Here is a 25,577-nt window from a genome sequence, read left to right as displayed (position 1 = left end):
AAATTTTATCTCCCTTAGGAGATGCTTCCCTGGAAGAAGAATCAAATGCCACAGATCCTCGAGGGAAGGATATTTGTTTTGGGGAAACCTTTGTTAAAATGAGGGCGTTCTTTAAATGGGATTGCTCCCAGGTGACAAATTCAAAAAAGGTATTGACCATCTGCAGATGGATTCATCTTCTCCATCTGTAGTTTTCCCTCTGCTACCAACCTTTTCATATGCCTTTTTAGCAGCTTCCAAGTGCCCTGAGTCCCAGCCTCCTGCCCCTAAAAGACCAGGCAGTTTTTTGTAGGTGCCAGAGGATACCTTATTCCTGTTTAAATGTCTCTTTGCAGGTCCTGTTACTATTTCTGTGTCTGTGATAAGACCCGTAAGATGCTGCCTTCCACTTCCCTTCTTCCCTCAGAAAAAGAGAGTAAAGTTATGGAGAGGTTAGGGAAGAAAGTTTATACTTCTGCAACCTTGGCATTTAGAGCCATAAACTACCAGACACATATGGCAAAATAATCTTTAGCCCTTCTGTCTGATGCCAGTAAGCTAATTTCAGAGCTTCCAGACTCTGTTACTAAGGCTCAGTTATCCTCTGTTCTGAGTTCTACTGCTCAAGTCACATACCATTCCATTAAGTGTAGCTACAATGTTGTGGAGGCATTTGCCAGAGCTGCCACTTCAGGGTCTGTTCTCAGGTGATGCTCCTGGCTTAGACTACACCCCTTGCCAGACAACATAAAGGCTAAAATTATGGACCAACACCTTGACAACAAGGCCTTGTGTGGTGTTTCAGCAGCAGAACTATTTAAGTCCTTATGAGAAAAGGAAGCGCTACAAGACGTAAAACACATTTTTATGTCCCCAGTTCCCAAATTTCAAAGGAACTACCCCCTGTAAAACACTTCCTTTGTAAGGAAACCCTCCAGAACTCTGTCTTCTGAGGGTAAAAGAGATATTAGGAAGCAATACTCAGGCAAGTCCAACATCTTCTCCTGCTTAGAAGCAGCCCTTTCCAAGCAAGCCAGGTAGTCTGTGATTGTCATCTTTCTTGCAGCCATACCCTCCTTCCTTGCATCTGTCTTTCACTTTCTGCTTGAAAACAGATGACACAGGACTCTTAGGTCCTCTACATCATCCTTCAAGGATACTTCATGGCATGGAAGACTACCAACTTCCTATAGGGGTATTCCACAACCCCCGAAAGAACAGCTGGATTACTTTCCCCAAGTCATCTGCAGTCTTCTTTCTCAAGGTACCATTCTGGGGGTGCCACCTTCTTAAATAGGGAAAGGGTTTTATTTCAGAATGTTCCTGGTTCCCAGGAAAGATAACCTCTGGAGGCTCATCCTAGACTTCTCGCACCTAAACACCTTCCTGAAGATTCCCACCTTTTGCATGCTGTCCTTAAACACTCTACTTCCCCTCATCCTTCATCATGGTGTCTATGGGCATCATGGATGCTTACCTCCACATACCTATTCATCCTCCGTTCAGGAACTATCTTCACTTTGCTATTGCTTCTTCACATTTTCAATTCTCTGCGTTGCCTTTTGGATTATCTGTGGCTCCAAGGGTCTTCACAAAATGCTTTGTTCCTGTCATAGCCTTTTGCAGACTAAGGGGTATTCAGATTTTCCCATACCAACATGATCCTCTACACACTTCAAGAGAATCTGCTCTTCACAGTCTCTCTACTTGAAGATCTTGGATTTGCAGTCAGCTTTCAAAAATCTGCCATGGTCCCTTCACAAGGCCATGTTTTTCTAGGATGCAGAGTACAGACATGGATGTTGGGCTGCATACCTCTCCAGAAGGTTTGTTCTCACAGTGCCTACTTCCACGTTCACTTGCCTCTCCAATCCCTGATTTCCAGGCAGTTTCTCCACCTCTTGGGCCTTACGGCATTCACTATACCCATGTTACCTCTGGCCAAGCTGCACATGAGGAAATTCCAGTGATACCTCAGGTCAGTATGGATGCAACATGTTCATCCACTGGAGTTTGCTATTCCCCTTCTTCCCTGCTTGAAGAAGGAACTGAAATGGTGGATTCAGCAGGTTACCTTGAATCCAGGCCAACCCTTACAGCCGCCCCTTCCCACTCAGGAGCTGTTCACAGCCGCTTCAGACTTTGGAAGGGGAGCAAACCTGGCACCCTGGAAGGTTCAAGATGTGTGGTCTCCTTCCCAAAAGAGAGAGCATATAAACATAAGAGACTAGACCCCTCATTTTTACTCTGCAAATTTTCAAACCTCCTCCTCTTCTTCTAGGCACCTTAAAGTGATTCACAGACAACATCACAGTCAGTTGGTATGTAAACAAGCAGGGAGGGATAAAGTCCTATTTTCTGTGCAGACTAGCTCTTCATGCTTTGGAGCTAGCCTCTGAGTCAACAAACCCTCCAAGCAGTTTACATTCTCTCCACTCAAAATGTTGGGACAGACACATTGAGCAGGTCCATAACTCAATCCCACAAACAGATGTTACACGGGGATGTGTTTCTGGACATTGCCCGTCGGTGGGGTACATTTCTGGTAGATCTCTTCATCTGCCCTATGAACAGACAACTTCCAAAGTTTTGTGCCAGAGTTTCCCATCCTCTGGCTGGGAAGGGGGACACCTTATAGGTTCATAGGTAGGTACTAGGCTATCTGCCTGAGAGCATTTTTAAGCCTAGCCAGAGTGGGTCGGCTTTCGCAGCCCCATTGATTAACTGAGCCTCTGTCAGGCAGAGCCAATGAAGTGATCCCAGGGGTGTATTTTCTGTTACCCATCCACTCGTCAAGGCTTCTCTTGAAGAGTGTTAGGAGCTCTGCCTAATGTAGTTAGGAATTTTGTTCCAAAGCATGGAGAGTCCCTGTGGCAATAATCTATCCCTCCAGCATGTTCTATTTATTGTTGTGGCAAGGTTTAGCTCACTAGAGCACGTGGCTCACAGTGACTTGCATTTCTTTAGGTGGAGCATGTCCATCAATTCTGAGTTGGACATGGCTTTGTAAGTCAGGCAGAGATCACCTCTGAGTAAGCGATATGCCACTGAGTGCAGCTGGAGATTTTTCAGTCGGGCTGCATAGGACATATGATTGAGGCCAGTAATCCTCTTGGATTATCTTATCTTTCTCTTTAAAGGGGATATTTCTGTATGCATCCCCCCTTCCCACTTCTCCAAAAAGACTTGTTTAAAGATCCAACAGGGGCAACCAGAAATCATGTTGATGACTCCCTTTTGGCCAAGACAGGATTGGTTCCCCCTTCTGCATTTAGCCAAGGGCAGTCATCACAAGTTTACCCCACAGAGTGGACCTACTCACACAGGACAAGGGATCTCCAATACATCCACAGGTGTAAACTCTGCAACTGACTCAGTGGGTGATAGGGTTTTGATTACTTTCAGGCACCTTTTTTCTCAGGACGTGCTGCAAGTTCTGCAGGACACCAGAAAACCCAATACTAGGAAATCCTACATTTCCAAGTGGAAAATGTTTTCCGTCTGTTGTCTTTCTAAGGACCTATAGCCACTGCTGGTGGATGTTCCAGTGGTTCTGTCTTGCCTGTGTGAATTATTGAAGAGTGGATTGTTATACTCTCCAGTAAAAGCTCATCTTTCAACAATCCCTGCCTGTCTATTAAACATTTCCTAAAAGGCATTCTTCATATCAGACTACCAAAGAAACCAGTTCCTCCTCCTTGGGATCTAAATTTTGTTCTAGAGAAACTTTCTTTGGCCCCTTTTGAACCAGCAGGTTCTTATTCTCTTTAGCATTTTACTTTGAAAACGGTGCTTCTGGTGGCCATCACCTCTCCCAGAAGGGTCTCAGAAATTCAGGCACTGATGGCTGCATCCTCCTTTCCTGTGTTCCACAGGGATAGGGTCTCCTTATGCACTAATCCCACCTTTATGCCCAAGGTGATGAATGAGTTATTTAATCTGTCCATTAATCTGCCCACCTGTTTCCCATCTCTGCAATCCTCTAGTGAGAGGATTGTGTACACGTTGGATGTGCATTGACAACTCAGATTTTATTTAGACAAAACCAAGCCTATTAGGAAATCTGATCAGCTTTTTATTTCCTATCATTGTAGGGCTCTGGGCAGGCTTGTTTCTAAGCAGACTAATATCCACTCTGATTTCTAAAACCATTTCCTTTTGCTGTGTGTCTCATGGGAAAACTCTTCTTCCCCAGTTAAGGTACATTCCACTATAGCGGTTTCCTCTTCTGGTGCTTTCTTCAAATGTCTGGACACCTTCTCCAGATTAGAAGCAGGTACCTGGTCTTATGTATACACTTTCACAGCACATAAGTTAATGGCATTTCCAGGTCTAGAGGTGGTTTTGCTAGGGCTACCCTGCAGGGTTTTGTAGAGTGCGCTACTTGCCCCTCCCCCCAGTTCTTTTTTAGCATAAGCTTTGGTATTGTCCCTCATGTTATGAATACTGCAACATATGAATAGAAGGACATAGAATAGTTGTATAAAATCTTACCATAACCATAATGTCCTTTTCTTCTATATATTGCCATATTGTACCCCCCTACCTTCCCCTTGATGCTTGCCTGTTTTGCTGATTGTGTTCCTCACCTTTCTCGGGTTGGTGTTCTTCCTTGGGTATTCAGTTCTGAGGATGGGTATGTGCTGATGTCCGCTTTATACCTGATGTCACTTTATGACCGGTGTAGGACTGGATCTATGTGCGATGTTGCACGTACCCTACTGTAGCTTTAGACTCTTTTTTTATATTGGCTGGCGGCAGACTCCTCATGTTATGAATACTGCAACATATAGAAGAGAAGGGCATCTATGGTTATGGTAAAATTTTACACAACTAATCTAAGCTTACTTAGAAAACTGTACTTTATAGCAACTTTCTAAGTTTGCAAGAGCAATATTTAAAATCTGTACCAGGTTTTGGGCCTTTGACAATGCAACTATTTTTGTCTTTGTCCAGATTTCTTGCACTAAGAGGTTGAAAAGTATGTTAGAAAGACATGTATAGTAATGATTGTACACTCTGATTTTTGAAGCCATTTGGTGATGTAAAATCAAGCTGTGATCAATGTAGTTTAGTTGAACTGAAAAGCAGAAGTATGTAGTCCTATCTCGCCGTAATTCTTGCTGGTTGGGTTCGGAGCCGATCCTCAGCTCCAACTCAGCCGAATACTAAAGCTCGAGAGCTTTCAGTGCCTCGAGGCTAATCCCTATCCCATAATGCCCCAGGCTACATCCTCTGATCTCGTTCGCGCCGCACAAGCTTTGAGATGTTTCTTCAGTTGGCTCGTTGGCTCGTAAGTATAACTTTTTAATTCTTTGGTATTTTTCCTTGCTAGTTGTACTATTTTTTCTTCCTGTATACCCCTAACTGTTCATGTTGCCTGCATTAGAACCCTTTTAAGTCTTCCCACCTTTCTTTCTAGTCTGTTTTTCTGCTCCTTCCAGACCTTATCCCAAAGGTCAAAAGAGTGGGAAAATGTGGTTCAGCAAATCCTAAAAAGGTTTCTCGGATGCACGTGACGATTCTTCCCCCATGAGCAGAGGGGGGAAGTTATAATGGAAGATCCCACCCTCATGGCAGAGGGGGTCCGCCGAATCAGGGCGACAGGCAGACCTTCTCTGATAGGCCCTACCAGCGCTCCTGAAAGGAGACCCGCCTGTCCTTCTCTGGAGGCAGTCGGGGGTCGCTTGTCATTGTACCCAAACACCTGGCAACAAATTTTCCCTAAGAAAAATGGGTACAAGAGATAATATCTAGAGGTTACCTCATTCCCTTTTCTTCCACCCCTCCAAAACAAAAGTCCTTACCAGACGTTCCACCCATGCAAAAGGACTTGGCAACTCTAGAGATTCAATTGTTGCTAGACAAGAGAGTCATCCAAGAAGTCCCCGCAGACCAGATAGGATCCGGAACTTACTCAAGGTTCTTTTTATTGCCAAAAAAGACAGGGGACTGGAGATCGATCCTAGATCTCAGCAGATTAAATAAATCTGTAAAGAAAACAAAGTTTAGGATGGTAACCCTGCACTCAATATCCCTTTCATAGGGAAAAACAACTGGATGTGATCTGTCAGCCTCAAGGATGCGTACTGCCATATAAAAATGGAAAGGTGGTCCAGAAGGTATTTGCGCTTCCGACTGGGAGCCAATCACTACCAATTTCGATATCTGCCCTTTGGCCTCACTACAGCCCCCAGTGTGTTCAGATGTTTGGCAGTGGTAACGGCTCACCTGAGATGTCAGGGGTTGAGTGTTTCCATATCTGGATGACTGGCTTCTCACCGCCTCCATCAGGCATCAATCATCTCAGGCCAGGGAAGAAACCCTTCTTTGCAACAAGGTGGGCATCACTATAAATCAAGAAAAATCTACCTTGTTACCATTGCAACATATTGTCTTCTTAGGAGCAGAGTTAAATTCAATAGACATGATGTCAAGACTCACCCCAGATCGAATCCACTCCCTGCATCAACAGGTAAAAATTTTGTTTTCAACAAAGAAAGTCCATGCCAGACAAGTGTTAGACTCTGGGAACCATGGCTGCTGCCATTCTGCAGGTACCCTTAGCCCGATTACACTTGAGACTCCTACAATGGCTTTTATTCACACAGTGGTCGATGCAAGATCTCCCTCTTTCACATCTGATATACATCACGGAGTCTTGCAGGAGAGATTTAACTTGATGGCTTCAGGGAGATCAGCTGTATCTAGGTCATCCCTTTGTGTTTCCCAACCAAAGGCGGTGTTAACCACGGACGCTTCCCAGATTGGGTGGGGGGGGGTCATTATCTGGGAAGGGCGGTTCAAGGTTTATGGTAGGACCATGAGAATCATCTGCATATTAAACATCCTAGAGATGAGAGCGGTGCTTTATGCGTTGCAGGCACTTCAGGACTCTCTCCCTCTAGGAACAATTGCAATTCAGACAAACATGTCTGTTGTGTGGTATATAAACAAAGAAGGAGGAACCAAATCTTACCCTCTGTATTGAGAGGCATTAAGAGTTTAGTAATGGGGAATTGCTTCTCAACGCTTTCTAACTGCAATGTACATCCCGGGGAAAACCAATGTGATAGCAGACAGACTCAGCAGGACTCTCCTGTTACTTTACAAGTGGTCCCTGAGCAGAGAGATTGCGGAGATGATTTTCTACAAATGGGGCCAGCCTTGCTGCGACCTTTTCACCACTCCCAAGAATACCAAATGCAGCAACTACTTTGCCCTAATTCCCCCAAAGGGGAAGCCACCCAGGGATGTCCTGGTTCACGATTGGCCCTCAGGATTACTCTGCGCCTTTCCCCCCTTTCCACTCATTCCAAAGGTGTTACAGAAAGCCAAATGGTTGAGAAGCAAAATTGATCCTCATTGCTCCATACTGGCCTCGTCAGGTTTGGTTTCCCTTTCTACAAACCCACCTCTTGGAGGAACCTTGGATGCTGGATCCACTTCCGGAACTTCTGACGCACTCTTCGGGAGAGTTCCATCCGTCCATCCACTCCCTCAATTTGACAGCTTGGCTACTCCAATTCCACGACTAACCAGGTGTTATTCTTTCATGCTAGCAGTAAGTCATATCCTAGCTTCTTCCCATAAACCTTCCAGTAGGAAATTATACTGTAACAAATGGAAGAGATTTTCATGTTGGGCAACTAAACGAAATATCTAACCTCTCACTGCCCCAATTCCAGCAATTTTAGAGTTTCTCTCAAATCTGTTTAAAGAAGGTGCTGCGGCAGCTACTATTTGGGTGCACTTAGCTGCTTTCTCCAATTTTCATACAGGTGAAATGGGTGTTCCTATCATGTCTCACAAATTATGCAAGGCCTTTCTCAAAGGTACCTTTCTACTTAGGTCCCCGATTAAGGAACCGATGACACCCTGGGATCTAAAATTGGTTCTAAATTCACTGACTATATCTCCCTATGAACCTGCTTCTACTTGTGATCTGAAATATTTATCCTGGAAAATCATCTTCCTTGTTGCCATTACATCGGCCAGATGAGTTTCAGAGCTGCAGGCTCTTTCAGTATGTCCGCCTTATATTGTATTTCATAAGGGCAAGGTATCTCAGAGAACTAATCCCTCCTTCCCAAAGGTTTGTTTGGAAAACCACATAAACCAATCCATGGAATTGCCAGTCTTTTTCCTGAATTACACCAACAAGGCAGAATATAAACTACTGAAGAAGACAGAAATGCAGCCGCCTCGAACTGCTGGACCTTTTTTTTTGAAAACCGCAACCACGTTCTTTAGAGTAAATGCTTAAAAGCAGTTTAACCCTTCAAAGTGAAGAACGCCAACACCAATGAAAAGCGTACTTTCCGACAAAATAAAATTGTAAAAAAACCTTAACGCCAAGTTTATTAATTCAAAAATAAGAGCGTTTTCGCTGAAGACACAGCTCCAGCTTCCTCAGAGAATATTTAAAAAAACCATCAACTCAAACTTTTATATGCACGTCATTACGTGCTAGACAGGTCGAAGACAGTTTAAAGAGACACTCTTCATAAAAATCTTTCATCATTTTAAAACAAATGTTAGTATTAAAACCATAAGCACATATAAGTTACCTATTTAATAAATACAATATTAAAAATACACTGTTGAATACTTTTCAATATAGATCATACTAAAAACAAAAGTGATCATAACATGTTACTACACTATGGACATCATACAAATTATTTACTTCATACCTAAATTACGTGCCATAATTCTAGTTCTAGTAGTAGTTTAAGACATTATTCTTAATCTTTCAATATATTACGCCTTTTAATTTGAGGGTAAATACGGTAAACTTATTATAAGTAATAGGGGATGTTATATTAAATACTTATTTTATGACCTTAATGGGACAGCATGCATGTTTTCTTGAAAAATTGTAATAGACAATTAAAGGTGAACAATAAAAATAAGAAATTTTGGAGAAAGTGTATATATATATATATATTTTAACGTCTATAACTCCTCAATTTCAAAATGCATGCAATATTGCAATGCTCGTTCAAGCCAGGATAGGAAAAGGCATCCAAGAGCAGCTGCCATTCTAACTCTCTGTTTTCCAGAAGTAAGGAAACGGGACCTCCTCTTTCTGGGCTTAGGACTTGGTCTATGGCCGTAAATTCAAAGCTATGTCCCTGATGTTTCAAGATATGCTTAGCTAAAGCATTATCTTTATTCTGTTTTCTCATAGCGTAAACATATTCGTAGACTCTGTCCCGTAATCTTCTGTCTGATTTACCTATATAAAAGGCTTGACAGCAATTGCAAGTAGCCAAATAGATAATAAATCTAGATTCACAATTCAATCTGTGATTAATACTAAAGCTTCTTTCACGTATAGAAAAAACACTAGTTACCTTTACAAGATGGCAGTAGTTGCAGTGGCCACATTGTGTTGAACCTTTTGCCCTGATGGTCCAATTAGCCACTTTAGATCTTTGCAATAGTGTTTTCAAATTATTAGCCCTCCTGTATGTGATCTTAGGTTTCTTACCCAATTTATCTAATAACTGTTCATTATTAGAAATAAAATACCAATTTTTAAATAAAATGAATTGGATTTTCTTGGAATCCATACTGAATGTAGTTATGAAACTGCTTTCAAATTTGTTACCTACTGAATTAACATTTGCCAATGAAGAATTCCCAGGATTGTTTACCACTACACTACTCTCTAAATTTATTTCTATTGTTGAGTTATCAACCAACTGAATGGCTTGTTTTTGTGGCAAGATAGGAGGAAAATAGCCCAACGACCTTTTATTATTAACTTCATCAAATAATTCATTGAATAATTGGATGGGGTACTCCCTGTTAGTAAACATAAGCTTTAATAGATTACATTCTTCCAAGAATAATTCTTCACTACTGCAGGTTCTGGAAGCACGAATCAATTGCCCCTTAATAATTGCTTTCTTTTGTTTAAATGGGTGGCAACTTTTAAAGTGAAGTAACGAATTACAATAAGTAGGTTTTCTATATATACTGGAGAAGTATTCACCTTTAATGACATCCTTATTTAACTTAATGTCCAGGTAATCTATATCACTATCAGAATATTTTGAAGTGAACCTTAAAAAGGTGGTAGTTTCATTAAGGGCTAAAACAAACTTATCAGCAGTCGTGAAGTCGCCCTCAAATAAAATAAAGATGTCATCCAAGTATCTAGTGTAAAATTTAACTTTTTCCTTAATTTCAATGTTGTTAAATATATTGGTCTTCCCCCAGTATGCCATGAATAAATTCGCAACACTGGCCCCACATGGGGACCCCATTGCTACACCATGTTTCTGCAAGTAGTATTTGCCATTAAAAGAGAAGAAATTAGAAGAGAGTATTATGTCCAGTAGCTGTGTGACTACATCTCTCTCTCTTTCCGTGGCATTAAGGTCAATCAACATTAAAGATATCCATTCTATTGCCTCTAAGTGGGGAATGGAAGTGTATAAGTCTACAATGTCTGTAGTAAGAAAGTTGTAGGTGTTCTTAAATTCAACCATGTGTATCTTTTCCAGAAAGGACCAAGAGTCTTTACAAATGTGAATTATATTTTTCAAATACTTGGATAAGATATTCTCTACTAGTTGTGCACTAGGATAAGTTAAAGAGAGACGGCTATCTATAAGAGCTCGAAATGGTGGGTTATGTATATCTTTGTGGATCTTTGGGATCCCAAAGATAACCGGAGTCTTAGGCATTTTGATGTCAATGTAGTTATAAGTATCTATGTCTATGTCTCCACTTATAAAAAGGTCTCTAAAATACCCTCTATTTCTGGAGTGTGCGATGTTCATTTCATTTAGAGATGCTTGTGTGTAAGCGGGACCTTCAAGGATGGCCTCCATCTTGTTAACATATTTATAGTTGTCAATAATTACTAGGCCACCACCTTTGTCCGGCTTAATGACCCTGACCGGGGCCTTACATAAGTCAAATTCATACAGTTGTTCTTCAGTGACATTACTTGTAAGGCCTCCTGTCCTTGAATAGTAAGTTGAGGTCAAGTGCCTTAAATCTAATTCACAAACCTTTTCAAAAAGCAAGAGACCAATATGTAGCGGTGGGTTATAAGTGCTAGCTAATTTAAGCCCTGGATCAATGCCTGTACCATTAGGGCGGTGGGTGTGTGGTGGCCGCCTAGCATTCACCGAGAGCGGTTTCGTTTCCCCTGCCTCGTGCCTTCTGTGGGGAGTTGCATGTCTCCCCCTGTGTCCTGTCTGGGTTTCCGGTGTTCCTCTTCCTTCACATCCCCAAAGACATGCTGCACATGATGCAGGTGGATTGACTAAAGTGTGTGTGGTGTGTGTGTGTGAGGTGTGGTGAAGGTTGGGTTGCGCCACAAGCAACACCACTAAAACTCACTGCCATTCAATGCGGCGGACAGGTGATCGCTGGTTTAATTCCCTACCCCGGGAAAAAGCAAAAGAAGAAGAATCAATGCCTGTACCATTGTTATTAAACAACAGTTTTAAATTTAATTTTCTAACAAAGCATTTAAGGTCAATTAAAGTCTTGACCAAATTACAACCTGTACTAGGTACAAAGGTGTTACCATATGCTAGTAACTCCACCAAACAAGGGTTGACTTTGAAGGAAGAGAAATTGTAAATTGTAAAATCACCCTTCATATTAGTTATTACAGTCAAGTCATCTTCAGAACTAAGATCGGGGTTGGCCCTTATAGTCAATTCCTGTTGTTCCAGTTCTTTTTGAAATGTTGTCTTGAGTTCTTTTTCCCTAAAAAATGGTCAGTGGGGCCCTCTTCCCGTCCTTTACAGCCATTGTTGGAGTTAGTACTCCTAGTGTTGTACACTTTCCCTCCATTTTTCCGTCCAGGTGTTTTATTAGTCAAGTTTTCACAGTTGTTTTCGTCATTAATTGGTACACTTTCATCTGATGTTCCAGAAGAAACATCTCCATTAGCCCCCTCCCTCAATGGTTTCGTTGTTTGTGAGGTGAGAAAAGCATTCAGTTTGGGGTATGCTGAGTTATTTGAATAACTCTGCCTATCCCTGGCAAGCTTCTTATTCTTAGTGTCCTTGAATTTCTCAATCAGTCCATCTATACTCGAAAAAATCCGAGTATAGTCGTATTTGTATCTCTCAAAATTTAAATTCAACTTAAGTTTACCGTCAAGTGTGTTAACCTCTTCAATGAGGGTAGTAATCTCAATATTGTAATATTTAATAATGAGCTCCAACAATTGGAACCCCTGACTATCAAAAAGTAATGTCAATTCTTTTAAAAAATCACTACTGTGAAAGAGTCCAGTCGGGCAGAAAGTAGAACGTAGACCTTTAGGTATAATTTTGTCTCTTAGGCATTGCTGGAAATAAGCTACTTCCAGTTGGAGTTTTTTCAACTTCAAAAGCTTAACATCAAAGTCTTTCAATAAAATGCTTATAGAAGTTTCACTTACTGCCGCTGGTCCCATTTCAGAAGCCGGGGTTTCAGTTTGGTTCCCAAAAACTAAGTTATCTGTATTGTGGATCCAAACACCAAAATTAGGAACCCCTGTAGGGCCTGGAGGCATTGGTAGGTTAGAAGTTAATATTTGTTGCGTCGTTCGCGATGCAGATGTCCGATTAGGTTGCTGAGCAGACTGAGCAGTAGAGGTAAGTTCCTGGTTGAGGCAGCATTGCCCAGCTGGAATAAAAAAGTCGCTCCCTTCGGAATATAAACTACACCAGCTTGATGTACACAGACAGTTGCATTTCTACTTGCATAGAACAAAAGACATTAGAAAGTCAGATCAATTTTTGTCTCCTTTTCTGATAAGACAGGATTACCAGTCTCAAAGGTGACCTTGTCTAAATGGCTTATCACTCATTACAAAGTGGACTTGGCCTCCCGGAACAGGGCTTCCTTTGGATCCACGGTACTGAAAAGTCTTTTTTCCTGAGCCACCCTAGGGTTTAGGTGCTAGGGACGCTGTCCCAATTAAAAAGAATTATGGCGAGATAGGAATACATAACATCCCCTTGCATCCCACCCTCCTTCCCCCTCCCGTTCATGGAGGGAACTGGTGGACAAAATCATTTACCTGCAGAGATATGAAGACTTTCAGCCTCTTCCTTGACTGAATTATAGTGATTTGTAAATATGTATATGTGTGTGTGTATATATATATATATATATATATATATATATATATATATATATATATGTATATACATATAGAAGATAAGATGATGCTTCTTGCTTGCAAACAAGATCTGGGGATGTGGCCTGGGGCATCGTGGGATAGGGATTAGCCTCGAGCCACTGAAAGCTCTCGAGCTTTAGTATTCGGCCGAATCGGAGCCGAGGATCGGACCCAAACCCAACCAGCAAAAATATAGGTGAGATGGACTACAAACATGGAACGTTATGGTAAGTACATAACTTTTAGTTTGTTGAAATGTTAAGTCAAATTTTGCAAATAAAACAAAGCTGTATACTTGCAAAAATAAAACATATCTATAGCTTTTGAAAAATCATTTCCTAAAAGTAGCAGTGCAGATAACAGAAATTGAAAGCTTCCTCATGTTAAAATGATACAAAAAATGTCTTCTTTCTCGTTCCAGTCTGTGATTGTAAAAAGTGTAGAAAGGAATGCCTTAAACATGTATGAAACACGAAAGTGCCTCTTGGGACTAGAAAGCAGTGGTGTGACCGTAAGTTCCATATCTGCAGTAAATTGCCCCGTGAGGCTGCAGCATCCCGGGTTGGATATACTCTCATCAGGACTTGGACTCACGGGACTAGGTACAAGTCAATTTTTGGTTTATTATTTGTATATGTTTGTGTGTGTGTGTGTGTGTGTGTGTATGTATATATATACACACACACACACACACACACACACACACATTTGTGCATTAGTCTGTTGGAAGTAACTGTCTTAATGTCTAGTTGTTCAAAACTGTATGCTTTTAGTTGACTCTCTTATGTACTCCAGTGGAGATGATTTGTGGGTTATTTTATCTGCATTTTATGCGAAGATAGCAGAATAAAAGGGAGGATAATGATCTATAAGCAAACCGATTTCTGTAATGGCTAAGTTGTATATGAATATCATTTTGGGATGAGCTATTTGAAAATAGTCGCTATCTTGCAGAAACAAAATAGGTTATTTTATCTAAGGAACATGCAGCATTGTTTTGTGATGAGACGGTAGATAGAATTTCATTTGTTGTGGTGGTTGGGTTGAGGCAGACATCAGACTTCATGTATGAGTGTTAGTAAAGGGCAGGTTGAGTTAAACACTCAAGTTTCTCAACATCTGTAGCATTGCTGTCAGCATGGAAGGGTTTCACAGCCCTTTTTTCTGCAGTGTTGCAAAGTCCTTTTCAGAACAAGCACTTACAGAATATGCAACTCCATTTATTGTCCAAATGTCTAAATGTGTCTTACCATGGATACTTAGAGATATTACACCAAATGTGATAAAGCATGCTCATTCCCCCTCCACTTCTAAGTAACTTGTGAAAATTGATTGGAACACACACGCACCTTAAATCCTAGACCCTGTCTTTTGTTCTGCATCTTCATTTCCACGTAGGGTGGTTGCTGCTTCTTATCTGAGTAGTAGTTCCATGTTAAACATGATTTGCATCACTAATGCCTTAATTGAAATATAGTTTTGTTTTCTTGTTTTTTAACAGAACAGTGCATGCAATGTTCATAAGTGCAGGTTTTTCATTTGTGGTAACTTTCCAAATCTATACCTTTAACTCCAATGCAAGTACATTAGAGCAACAGACATGGCTGTTTATATCTACAGCAGATTCCAGCCAGAGAGCACCTGAATTTTTTTAGAGCAGATGACATAATTTTATTAAGTCTTCTGCTGTGCATGTACCACTACAAGAGTTTAAATCTGAAAAACATTGTTTGGGTCATGGTCTGCTGTGCAGAAAACCCTGGTTCCTTAGCATGTCTAGATATTTCATTTATGAGATTTTAAGACACTTAATTTGAACGGCATTGACTTTTGCATGCTATGTAAAGTACCATGTTAAAAGCATGCAGAATCCCACAAAAAAACAGTGCATCATACAGAGTAATGCAGAAAGGTCAACGCAGTACAAATATTCAAGCACATTTCACCTTATTGTTAATGTTCTGTAGTTGAGTATTAACTGAGGAAAGTGCGAGTCTGTGCATATATATAAATAATACTTGTCAGAGCAAGTGAACAGAAGAGTGCCCCAAAGCAGTTGGACTGAGGAAAGATTTACCATATGGCACATAATGCAAAGTATCAAGTGCAATTTGTGCAGACTTGTAGAAAACAATTTAGGGTGATTCAGTTTTAGTCAGAATTAAATTGTTCCATAGTTTTAGTGAATCCTCAAAAGCCTTAAGAACAAACATGTTGAATAGTTAGTAAGCTAACATTCAGGATTTGAAATAGCGGGTTTTAGTTATGGCTGCCTACAGGCTTAGAATCTCCACAGATTTTGTAGCATTGTTACACTGTTTCTTCATTTTATTGCTATGCTACATGTGTATATTTACACAGTATGTTTTTTCACAGGTATCTTGGGTCCTACAGCGTTGTCTGTAAATACCTCCAATGTGCCTAATTCTCTCTTAAATGCTCTGAATAGTTCTATTAGCCCAGTGCAGAGTCCAAGCTCAAACACACCAAGTCCAACAATTTGGGCAGCATCAATTACCAATACCTCCGCCACTCCAGGTCATGTTAAAGTAAGCATTAAACACTGCTTCTCGTTGGAATTTCTTGATTATTATTTGTACTTTTCAGAACAGCGATACATTTAGTGCATGGATGTTTTGAATATACTGATCTATATTTAATAATTTAATATTAGAACATACTCATCATTTTCTTCAAAACTGCATTAAATAAGTATGCTTTATTAGGTCATTTCAGATAAAACATTCACTAGTTCTTACTCTTTGGGTGTGCATTAAAATTGGTAAGTATAGAAATCTTTATTTTCCACTGGTGTCTGCAGCGTTCTTATGTAAAACATAAGCTTGTGATAAGAGAAACTAACTTCTAAATTTAATGATACTGCAATAGAAATATTAATACGTGGATATTCTATCTTGATCATTCTCAGTCTGTCATTATCATGTCATACAGTGGTCCATGGCAGTTTGCTTGACCATTTGGATTAGTATTGTGGTATCAGTGGTGGTCTGGACTTTTTTGCCTCCTACCTGACCAGATGAACTTGGGGGTGAGCAGCCCTGCCTTTGTACTGCATTATTCTTCAGGGTTTAATATTTGCTGCTTGCTTATTCATTAAGTACATGCTGATATTGTGAAGCAGTATTTGCAAAAACAAAGTTGCAGCACCACCGCTGTTCTGATAACCTGATGTGTTGCTGCAAATTTCCTCAGTAGTCTGCCTGTCAAGCTAAAAACTTTGAATAAATCCACATAGGAGCTGTCAGTAATTGCTTAGAGTTCAACAACTCCAGGGCAATGTCTGTGGTCATAACATTCTTGTTTTGTACCCATTAATAATAACATTGCCATTGCCATCTCTTAGTATCATCTCTAGTGGGGGCAAATTGCAGTTTATGCCTAGCATCTATGATTTGGGGATGATTATTGATAAGTTGACAGGAAGGGACCAGGTTTTGACTCTCATTGAATTTAACTGTTTCAGTCATAGGAGCATTTCCATTATCTGGCATCTTTGTACATCTGTACAGTGGTGTATAACTTTGCCTCTTACAGGCTTTGACTATTGCAGTATCTTTTTAATTTCTCCAAATCTTTTCGGTTTCTAATACCATGAAGGGAATGGACCCCATTCCTAAGTCAAAGTGTGATTAAAGTTCATGACATTAGCATTGTTTCAATCTTTGATGTTAGCCAGAAGTGCTCTTTGCAAAACTTGCAATGTGCCCAGTAGTGATTCCTTCTGCAATTCGTATGGAGCTACATGCATCTGTAACATATCCAAGTATGATTGTAAATTTTTTTTATAACCCCATTGCTCCTATTACTACTAGAACTGTCTGGGTATCCTTCCACATCGCCCTCATTTATGCCTGCAAATCCTGATATTTTATGACTGTCTCTCTCTGTACGTAAGACACTATAGTCACTGAGTGTAGCAATTTCAGTGATCAATGCTACTTTTGTCTTCTTTTCATGTAGTACTATATCTGGGTTTCTCCCATCTGTTTTTTTTTTTTTTTTTTTTTTTTGAATGGTTGGTAATGGATGATCCCATGTGATATTAAACCTTCATCATTTTCTATAATGCTTTGTGGCTCATGTTTGCAGTGTTTTCATCTACTTCAGTATTATAATGTTTGCACAATTCCCAATGCAACAGTCTTGCCACATTATTATGCCTTTCAGTTTACAGTTCTGCCATTAGTATATCACAACCAGCAACAAGATGTGCAACTGTTTCCAATTCTGTTTTACAAAACCTACATTTGTTTGTTTCTTCCACATGTTAAATGGACTTTGTAAACCAATGAGTACATAGTCCACTATCTCTGGCCGCCAATATTAACCTTTTGTCTTTTGGTTTAAATTCACCTCTACTTAACCATTCCTGCAGTCGATCCTGATCCAACATGAGATGCTCCAAGAGTTTTCTTTACTTGCAATTATATTTATGCATTTTCCACGTTTCTTGCCTTCTCATCTGATCCTTCACCTTATATGCTTCCTTATTTGTTTTGCCGCATTCAGTTGCTGCATGATTTTTATCTACTGGTTTGATTTCCATTCCCACTTGACACCGATATGCTTCTGATAAACTAAGCAGGGAAGTCATCTTAGACTTATTCTCTTCATATTTTAAAACTTTCACTACATTTGAGTCTTGTGAAGTCAGCAGATTACATATACAGTCCTACGATTGCAAATCTATACGTATAATCAGTTTCAAGGAGGCCCATACCGCCTTCAGAATGGGGAATATGTAATCTAGGTATACACTGATTTTTATAAATCATTTGATAAACATGAAGTATCCTTCTTTTCCTGTCCAACTAATCCAACACCTTTGGAAGGCTGGTCATTCTCTCCAAAACTGTATGTTAGGACAGGAAGTGCAAACTGATTTATAGCTTGGATGTTGTTCCTGTATGTCAGTGCTGTTTTCAGTATTAATTTTAGTGTTCTAAAATATTCCTTCCTAAGTTTTATTTGCATCTGTTCATGTTTTATTGTTGATGCTTCATCACTTCCCAAATTATGCACTTCCTCTTGTTCAAGTTCTTTTATATCACATTCCTGTTCCAAACTGATGTTTTCATGGTGCTGCAGCTTTCCTGCTTTAAAGATTGCTTGTGTTTATTTTAATCAAGACCAAATGACATTCTTCTATCTGAAAAAGTTTTGACCACTTGCAGTTGTACTTTCAGTTCCTCATATGATGAACTGTAGAATTTTAAATCATTCAGAAAAAGGAAGACAAGTCTTTATACTTTGTTTACTGGGAGCCAATTGTAGCCATGACCTAATCTGTTAAGTAGACTACCTAATGGGTTAAGGGCAAGACAGAGCAGAGGTGACAGCCTGGAATACCCCCCACCAACTTGAAATTTTATCCCTAGAATAATAATTTGTCCTTTATCATGTCTTAACTGCAAAGTGATTTGCCACTGTTTCATGGTCACTAATGTAATCACTTAGTGTAGGGTGTATCTTATACATTTTTAAGCATTCTTATCCATGAATGTGGGATACTGTCAGATGCTTTTTTACAGTGTATCCATACCATACTTAGATTCTTCCCCTTTTTGCAGTTTTCCACTATGACTTTAAGAACAAATGATCCTTTATTCCATACATCTTTCTTTTGTTACCTTTTGTTCTATTGCCATGATTGAGTTTTTTTTCTAAGTGACTATAAACTGTCTGCATCAATTCCAGTGTATATTTTGTATGTCGTGGGAAAGCAAGCTATTGGTCTACAAGTTTTAGGATAGCTTGCAGGTTCGCTCTCAAGTAGGAACATTGTTTTTCCTATTGTTAATCAGGTTGTTGTCGGCTCTGGGTGCACATGCAAATAATTCTTACTCATGACTAAATCTTCATGTAAAGATGTTAATACTTTGAGCCAGAAGTTAGGTACTGCATCTGGGCCTGAGATTTTTCAATTAGGAACTTTTCTTAACTTTGTTTTTGTCTCTCTGTCCATTACTTCACCGCGTTTCATATCCTATACATTTGAACATCTTACTCTTTCTTTTACTTCTATCCATTTAGCATCTTTGTTCCATGGGATCTTCATAGATATTTCTCCAGAATACATCTATTTCTTCTTTGTTGGTGGTGTTTCAATTTCTTTTGCCTTGTTTCTCAATTCTCTATAAAACATTTTGTGGGTCCTCAAATTGCTTATTTTGTACTTTTCCTTTATATTTATTTGCATATCTTAGTTTTCTCTAACATGGATTTAAAACACTTCCCTTTGAGATAAAAGTAGGATGTTCATCGTGTTACACTGCTGCAGTCATTACACTTGGGTTATCCTGCCGTCAGGCGGTTCCCCAGCCGGCCTGAGTTCCAAAGTCTTGGTCCGGCGTCGGTTGCTGTCGCTTCCTCCATGACGTCAGTATGTCAGGGGTATATAAGATGCAGCCGATGCCATTTTCTTCAGTCTTTCTTGCCGCTCGGTGCCCGAAGCAAAAGTAGTTCTCAAGTGCCGGTCTGCCGACTCCTGAGATTTTCATTTCCGAATTCCGAATCCGAAGTCTTCTACAAAGCTAAGTACCCCGTTGGGGAAACTTTTTCTTGCCTCAGTCCAATGTCAGTTAAAGTTAATAACTATATTTCTTGTGGGAAGCAAATACCTATTAAGGATTTCCACTCTTATTGCATCCCATGCCTAGGCCCAGACCACAATGTCACTGGTTGTCGGTTTTGTGCTAGGTTTAACAAGCGCACTATTAAACGTCTGTTTGATTTTGCCCATTATTTTGGCAGCAAATTCAACTATATGATGCCATTGGAACTTCTGATGACCGCAATTCATAAAAAGCGCAAAGACAAAGACAGGCATCTGAGGCCCAAAACTGACGAAGCCTCTTCTAGGCCAAGTCGCCTGTTCTCTGGTTTTCAGCGAGGCGTCTTCGTAGCCCCTGACTACCGCTTCTACAGAACCACAGGCAGCCACCGACTCTTAAGTGGAGATGGCTGGGCCATCGGACTCCCAAGTTTTACAGACTACCGAAACCGACCCTGCAGAGGGATCCGGTGTACATGAGCCACATGCAGTTTCAGAGTGTGTCTTCAGACCTAGTCAGCTTAGCCATAAACCCCCTTCTAAGTCTAAGCCACCTCTTAAATCAAAGAAATCACAGTCTCCAGGTCAGGCCTCCATGCCTAAGAAACAAATGCTCAAAATGGCCAAAGACCTGATCACTCTGATCGGGGGGTCCCATCCCCTTCCTGATAAAAGGCCCAGACAGGATGTGGATTATGACTCCTCCGACCAGGTGTCCATTTCCTCAGAGTCTTCTTCAGACCTAGGTTATTCCTTACCCCCTTATGAGAATTCTGATGCTGAAGAATCCATTCCATCAGCATCTCCACCAGAGGATTACTCCTTTGGGGAAACTTAACAAACCATGAGGGAGCATTTCCATTGGGAAGGCCAGGATTATTCAGAATCCAAGAAAAGGCTCAGAGAATTTCTACTTCTACCTCAACACAGACCCCTGGCTATTCCGCCAATGTTAGATCTTGTGGATGATGATTACAATGAATCCAGCTTAAATCCTGATTCCTTACCTCCAGCTTCAGTTAAACCAGACAGGTATTAGAGTCCCTGGCTCACACAAATTTCTGTATAAAAGCCCAGTGGCAGACCCAGAAACTATTTCTCAGTGACCCGATGGGGTCAAGGCCTCATCAGCAAAGAACCCAGTTCCCTCCAACAGAGACTCCAGAGCATTAGACAGATGGGAAAAGAAAGTATATACATCTGCAACTTTAGCAATGAGAGCTTTGAATTGCCAATTTCACATGTTAAAATATCAGCAAATTCTGATGTCTCAGTTGAAACAAAAAATGCTTTCAGATACAGATCCTCCTAATTCTAAGGAAATGCAAGATTTATTGCATGCTGCAGAACAAGTGGGAAAACATACTTTACAATGTGGTTTTGGTTCTTTAGAGGCCTCCTGCAGAGCAGCAGTTACAGGCTCTGTCATTAGAAGGCATGCATGGTTAACGGAACATACATTACCAGATCATGTTAAAGCAAAACTACTGGATGCACCTTTGCAACATGGTGTCCTATTTGGAGTTAAGGCAGAAGAGGTACTAAAGAAAATGGAGGATAAGGCAAAATCTATGCAAACTGTGAAAGATTTCTTACAGGTACAGCCTCCTCGATTTAGCAGAAACTGGCCAACAAAGAATTGGTCCTTCCCAGTTACAGACCTCAGAGGGGCAAATACAGATGCCCAAGAGGTGGAGGGCAGCCACAAGGCCCTTGCAGGCCTCTACAGTGGGGTGCACCAGGCCAGAAAGAAGGGGAAGACAGGCAACAACCTTACAAAAAACAGTCCCAATGACTTCCTACTACAGCTGCCAAACATTTCTCTCTTGGCAGCCCCATTGGGAGGAAAACTGGCTCTTTTCTATCACAATTGGCAAATGATCACCAAAGACAAATGGGTTCCCAATATCGTTTCACAGGGTTACAGGTTCTACTTTCACACTCTGCCAAGGTTAAAAGGAATGCCAAATCTGCCACCAAATCAATGGGCAGAGGCACAAAAACAAATTACAGCACTCATGACCATGGGAGCTATTCAAAAGGTACCGCCACAGGAACAAGGACAAGGATTTTACTCAAGACTCTTTCTGATATCCAGGAAAGACAAAGCCTGGAGGCCTATTCTGAATCTTTCATCTCTAAACACTTACCTGGATGTCCCCGAAATTCAAAATGTTGACATTACAGCAGCTTCTTCCCATGCTGGGAAAGCAAGCTTGGCTCGTGACCTTGGACCTCAAGGAGGCATACCTGCATGTCCCTATCAGACAAAATTGCAGAAGATACCTCAGATTCATAGCTGGTCCAATGCATTATCAATTCTCTGCACTGCCCTTTGGCTTATCTACTGCGCCCAGGGTCTTCACAAAGTGCCTGGCACCAGTAATTGCATTTTGCAGACAGAGGAATTCAAATTTACCCATACCTGGACAACTGCCTAATTCAAGCAGACAGCAAAGACATTCTCCTAAAGCATCTGGCATTTGTAAAAAAAAGTTACTAAGTTGCCTGGGGTACACAGTAAATGAAAAGAAATCAAAACTAGTGCCCTCACAAGAGAATAATATTCCTGGTTACCAGCTTGAACACAACGGCCAAATGGCTTATCTCACGCCAGACAAGCAACAACAAGTGACTCAGTACTTTCAATTAATGGCAACAAAGACCCGACTCCCTGCAAGAAAAATTCTGCAGGCCTTGGGCTACATGGCATCTTGCATACTACTAATTCCATATGCCAGACTGCATATGCATATTTCTGGAGCATTTCTCCCCGGGCCTCCGCTGAAAACAGGATCTGTGGAACCTAGTCGGACTTTCCCGGTCAACAAATGTTAAATAAAATAAAAAAAAATAAAAATATGAGGAAACTACAATGGTACCTAAAGAGTGTATGGTCTCAACACTGTCAAAGTTTGGAAACAGTTATACCACTAATACCTTGCCCTCAGAAGGAGTTTCGATGGTGGGCTCAAGCTTGTCACCTAAACAAGGGACAGCCTTTTACTCAAACCCCACACCCAGGCAAACACTGACAACAGATGCATCGGATTACGCCTGGGAGCACACATGGCAGGAAAATACATTCAGGGCAAGTGGCCTATAGAACAAAAGCATCTTCACATCAACCAAAAAGAGATGCTAGCTGTACAAAATGCCCTTATAGCTTTCAAGGACCTGCTACATCCAGGACAACTGCTACTGAAGACGGACAACACCACAGTCATGTGGTACATAAGCAAGGGGGCACCCATTCATACCCCCGTATGCAGACGAGCAATGACCTTGTGGAACACAGCTATAAACTATCAAGTTAATTTACAAGCACAATTCCTGCCAGGAGAGAAAAACACACTGGCAGACGACTTAAGCAGAAATATCATGGATCCCCACGAATGGGAATTGAATCCGCATTCAGAATGATAACACAGAAATGGTGGAGCCCGGACATAGATCTATTTGCATCACCAAGGAACTGCCAGCTACAGAAATTCTGCACAAGGAGTTACCATCCACAAGCATGGAAAGTGGATGCCCTCTCAGCTGGAAAAAACTAACAAATATATGCATTCCCACCACAGCCTCTTCTTCCAAAGGTCCTCATAAAAGCCAGGCAAGAGGAGCCAAAAATGATTCGGATTGCACCAGACTGGCCACGCCAGCACTGGTACCCAATCTTAAAAAACTTAGCACAAGGACCACCCTGGATTTTGCCTCAAACACCACATCTACTCTCTCAGGACAACAGTCAGATTCTCCACAGCCAGCCAAGGACCTTAAATCTCGCTGCATGGAAGATACCTTAACAAAGCAAGCAATGCCTCTCTCCAAAGCGGTTATGGATGTCATCCTGGAGGCCAGAAGGCCTAGTACCTGGAAAGCCTATTCGGATAAATGGAGGAGATTGTTAGTGGAACCAGGCTCACAGCCTTGATCCTCTTGTACCTAACATTCCTCAGATACTACAATATTTGACTGAGATGCTGGACAAAGGCCGCTCTTTTTCATCCATCTAGATCCATGCCTCTGCCATTACAACACGGATCCACCAATTTTCTCTAATCCTTTGCTAAAACAGTACCTCAGAGGGGCAAAAAACATAAGAAAAAAACATAAGCAGTGTGAACACTTGAACATCTACATTTATGGTAGGTACAAAACTGTACTTTTCTGATCTAAAACATCCCACACATCATGATTTCCCTGTAATATTTTCCAGTTGTTTTTAATAACTTCCTTTATAGCAAAGGAATCAATCGACATATCTAACATAAATGCTGGATTTTGATTTAAATTCCTTTTTTTTCTTAAAACAAAAGTGTCTCCTCCTTTTAAAATTGATATAAATAAAGTTCCTCTTTTTTCATATACTTCAAGGGCCACCACATATAATAATTCATTATTGTACCCCCTTTCCTTAAACATTTCAATAATAGTAATTATTTCACTTAAAAAAAAAATCATGCTCTTTGGTGGTCATCCGAGATGCGCAAATCATCTGCCCACTTGGCATATTCCTCTTTATAAAATCTGGGTGGTCACTTCTAAAGTGCAAGTAATTATTCAAAAACATCTCCTTTCTATAAATCTTACTATTCATTTCTTCATTGCTTACATCCCACTCCAAGTTAACATCTAAAAAATGTATGTTACTACCAACTCCACTAACTTTACATTTTCTTTTGAGGGGGGGGGTTTAATCTCTGCGCATGAAGTATCCTGTTGCTGAATAGGGGAGCACTGTTTGCAGAATGACAGAGCAATAGTCCTGGAAGTATTACAACATGACTACAGATGACTAGGCTACCTGCATTCTAAGGCCAGGCGAGTAAGAAGTCATAAAGGAGTAGAGTGCCTGAATCTGTCGTCTGCATCGTTTGTGTCATGCTTGTGTTGTTACTATCTTGGAATATATACTGCAATATAGAACATTGCCATTGTGCATAACTGGAAAGACATAAAGGAAATGATAGGGTGATGACTGTTGTGCTGCATATGAGTTGTAGAAGAGCTGTATTACCTGTATTACAAATATGAAAGGGAACAGGCTTTAAATGAGACATAGGAGGTTCAGTTTGAGATCCAGTCTGTATTTTGATATCTGTGATGAAACATTTTGATGTTTCAGAATAGGAATATAACCAAGTGGTAGCATAACAGTAACCTTTGATTATTCATAAATATGTCAATTATAAGTATATGCAATGACTGAATCAAGATTTATAATTTACATATGATGGATAATAGGTTTGCATTTTGCTATGCTGATATATTACATTGTGGATATGATTTACATGATTTATCCATACTGTGTTTACTGCTTATTCCTCTTTCAAGTCATTTGTTCTCCATTATACATGTCTACAAATACTCAGTGATGTATTTATTTTATTTATCCTTTATTGACCAGGTTAGTAGTAGCCTCTTTTCAGGGGATGCCCGAGGTAGTTTTTATATTGCTAGGGGAACTTTGACCAAGGTATTAGGGAGTTTAACCTACTCAACTTTGCACTACTCAACTTCCTAATACAAGAAATCTGTATAAAGCCTTACATAATGGATAGTAAAACCCAAAAAATATGGAAAGATTTTAAATACTGTTCTTATCAACTTAGAATGCTGTTAGAGTAACAGGTTTTGTTAGCTTGCTTTTTCTGAAGGACATTTGATGCGCTATATTTTGTCCAATTTGCATTTGAATCTTGGTTTCCCACAATTACATTTTAGTGGGAGGGGTTACACAGTTATGTATGCACATTTTGTTAATGTCCAGATTTTTGGCCAGTTGCACCTACTTTTCATGGGCCTTTGTCCAGATTTTTGATGATTCCAAGTTTAGAGGTAGGATATTGCACCATATCAGATGTCTTTCTTTCC

General features: G+C 40.4%; 1 protein-coding gene across 1 annotated transcript in view; it reads left to right on the top strand.

Moving 5' to 3' along the window:
• The window catches only part of BICC1 (BicC family RNA binding protein 1), a 1,908,684-nt gene that overhangs the window by 1,202,907 nt on the left and 680,200 nt on the right, over nucleotides 1-25,577 (top strand). Inside the window, exons 10-11 of the mRNA XM_044056407.1 lie at nucleotides 13,548-13,728; nucleotides 15,503-15,664. Coding sequence (XP_043912342.1) covers nucleotides 13,548-13,728; nucleotides 15,503-15,664 — 343 coding nt within the window. The remainder of the gene's footprint in view (nucleotides 1-13,547; nucleotides 13,729-15,502; nucleotides 15,665-25,577) is intronic.

The sequence above is a fragment of the Protopterus annectens genome, chromosome 14.part0, assembly GCF_019279795.1.
Source record: "Protopterus annectens isolate FY-2018-M chromosome 14.part0, PAN1.0, whole genome shotgun sequence".
NCBI lineage: Eukaryota > Metazoa > Chordata > Ceratodontiformes > Protopteridae > Protopterus > Protopterus annectens.
Note: the sequence above shows the minus strand (reverse complement) of the source record. Positions and strands in the feature narration are given on the sequence as shown.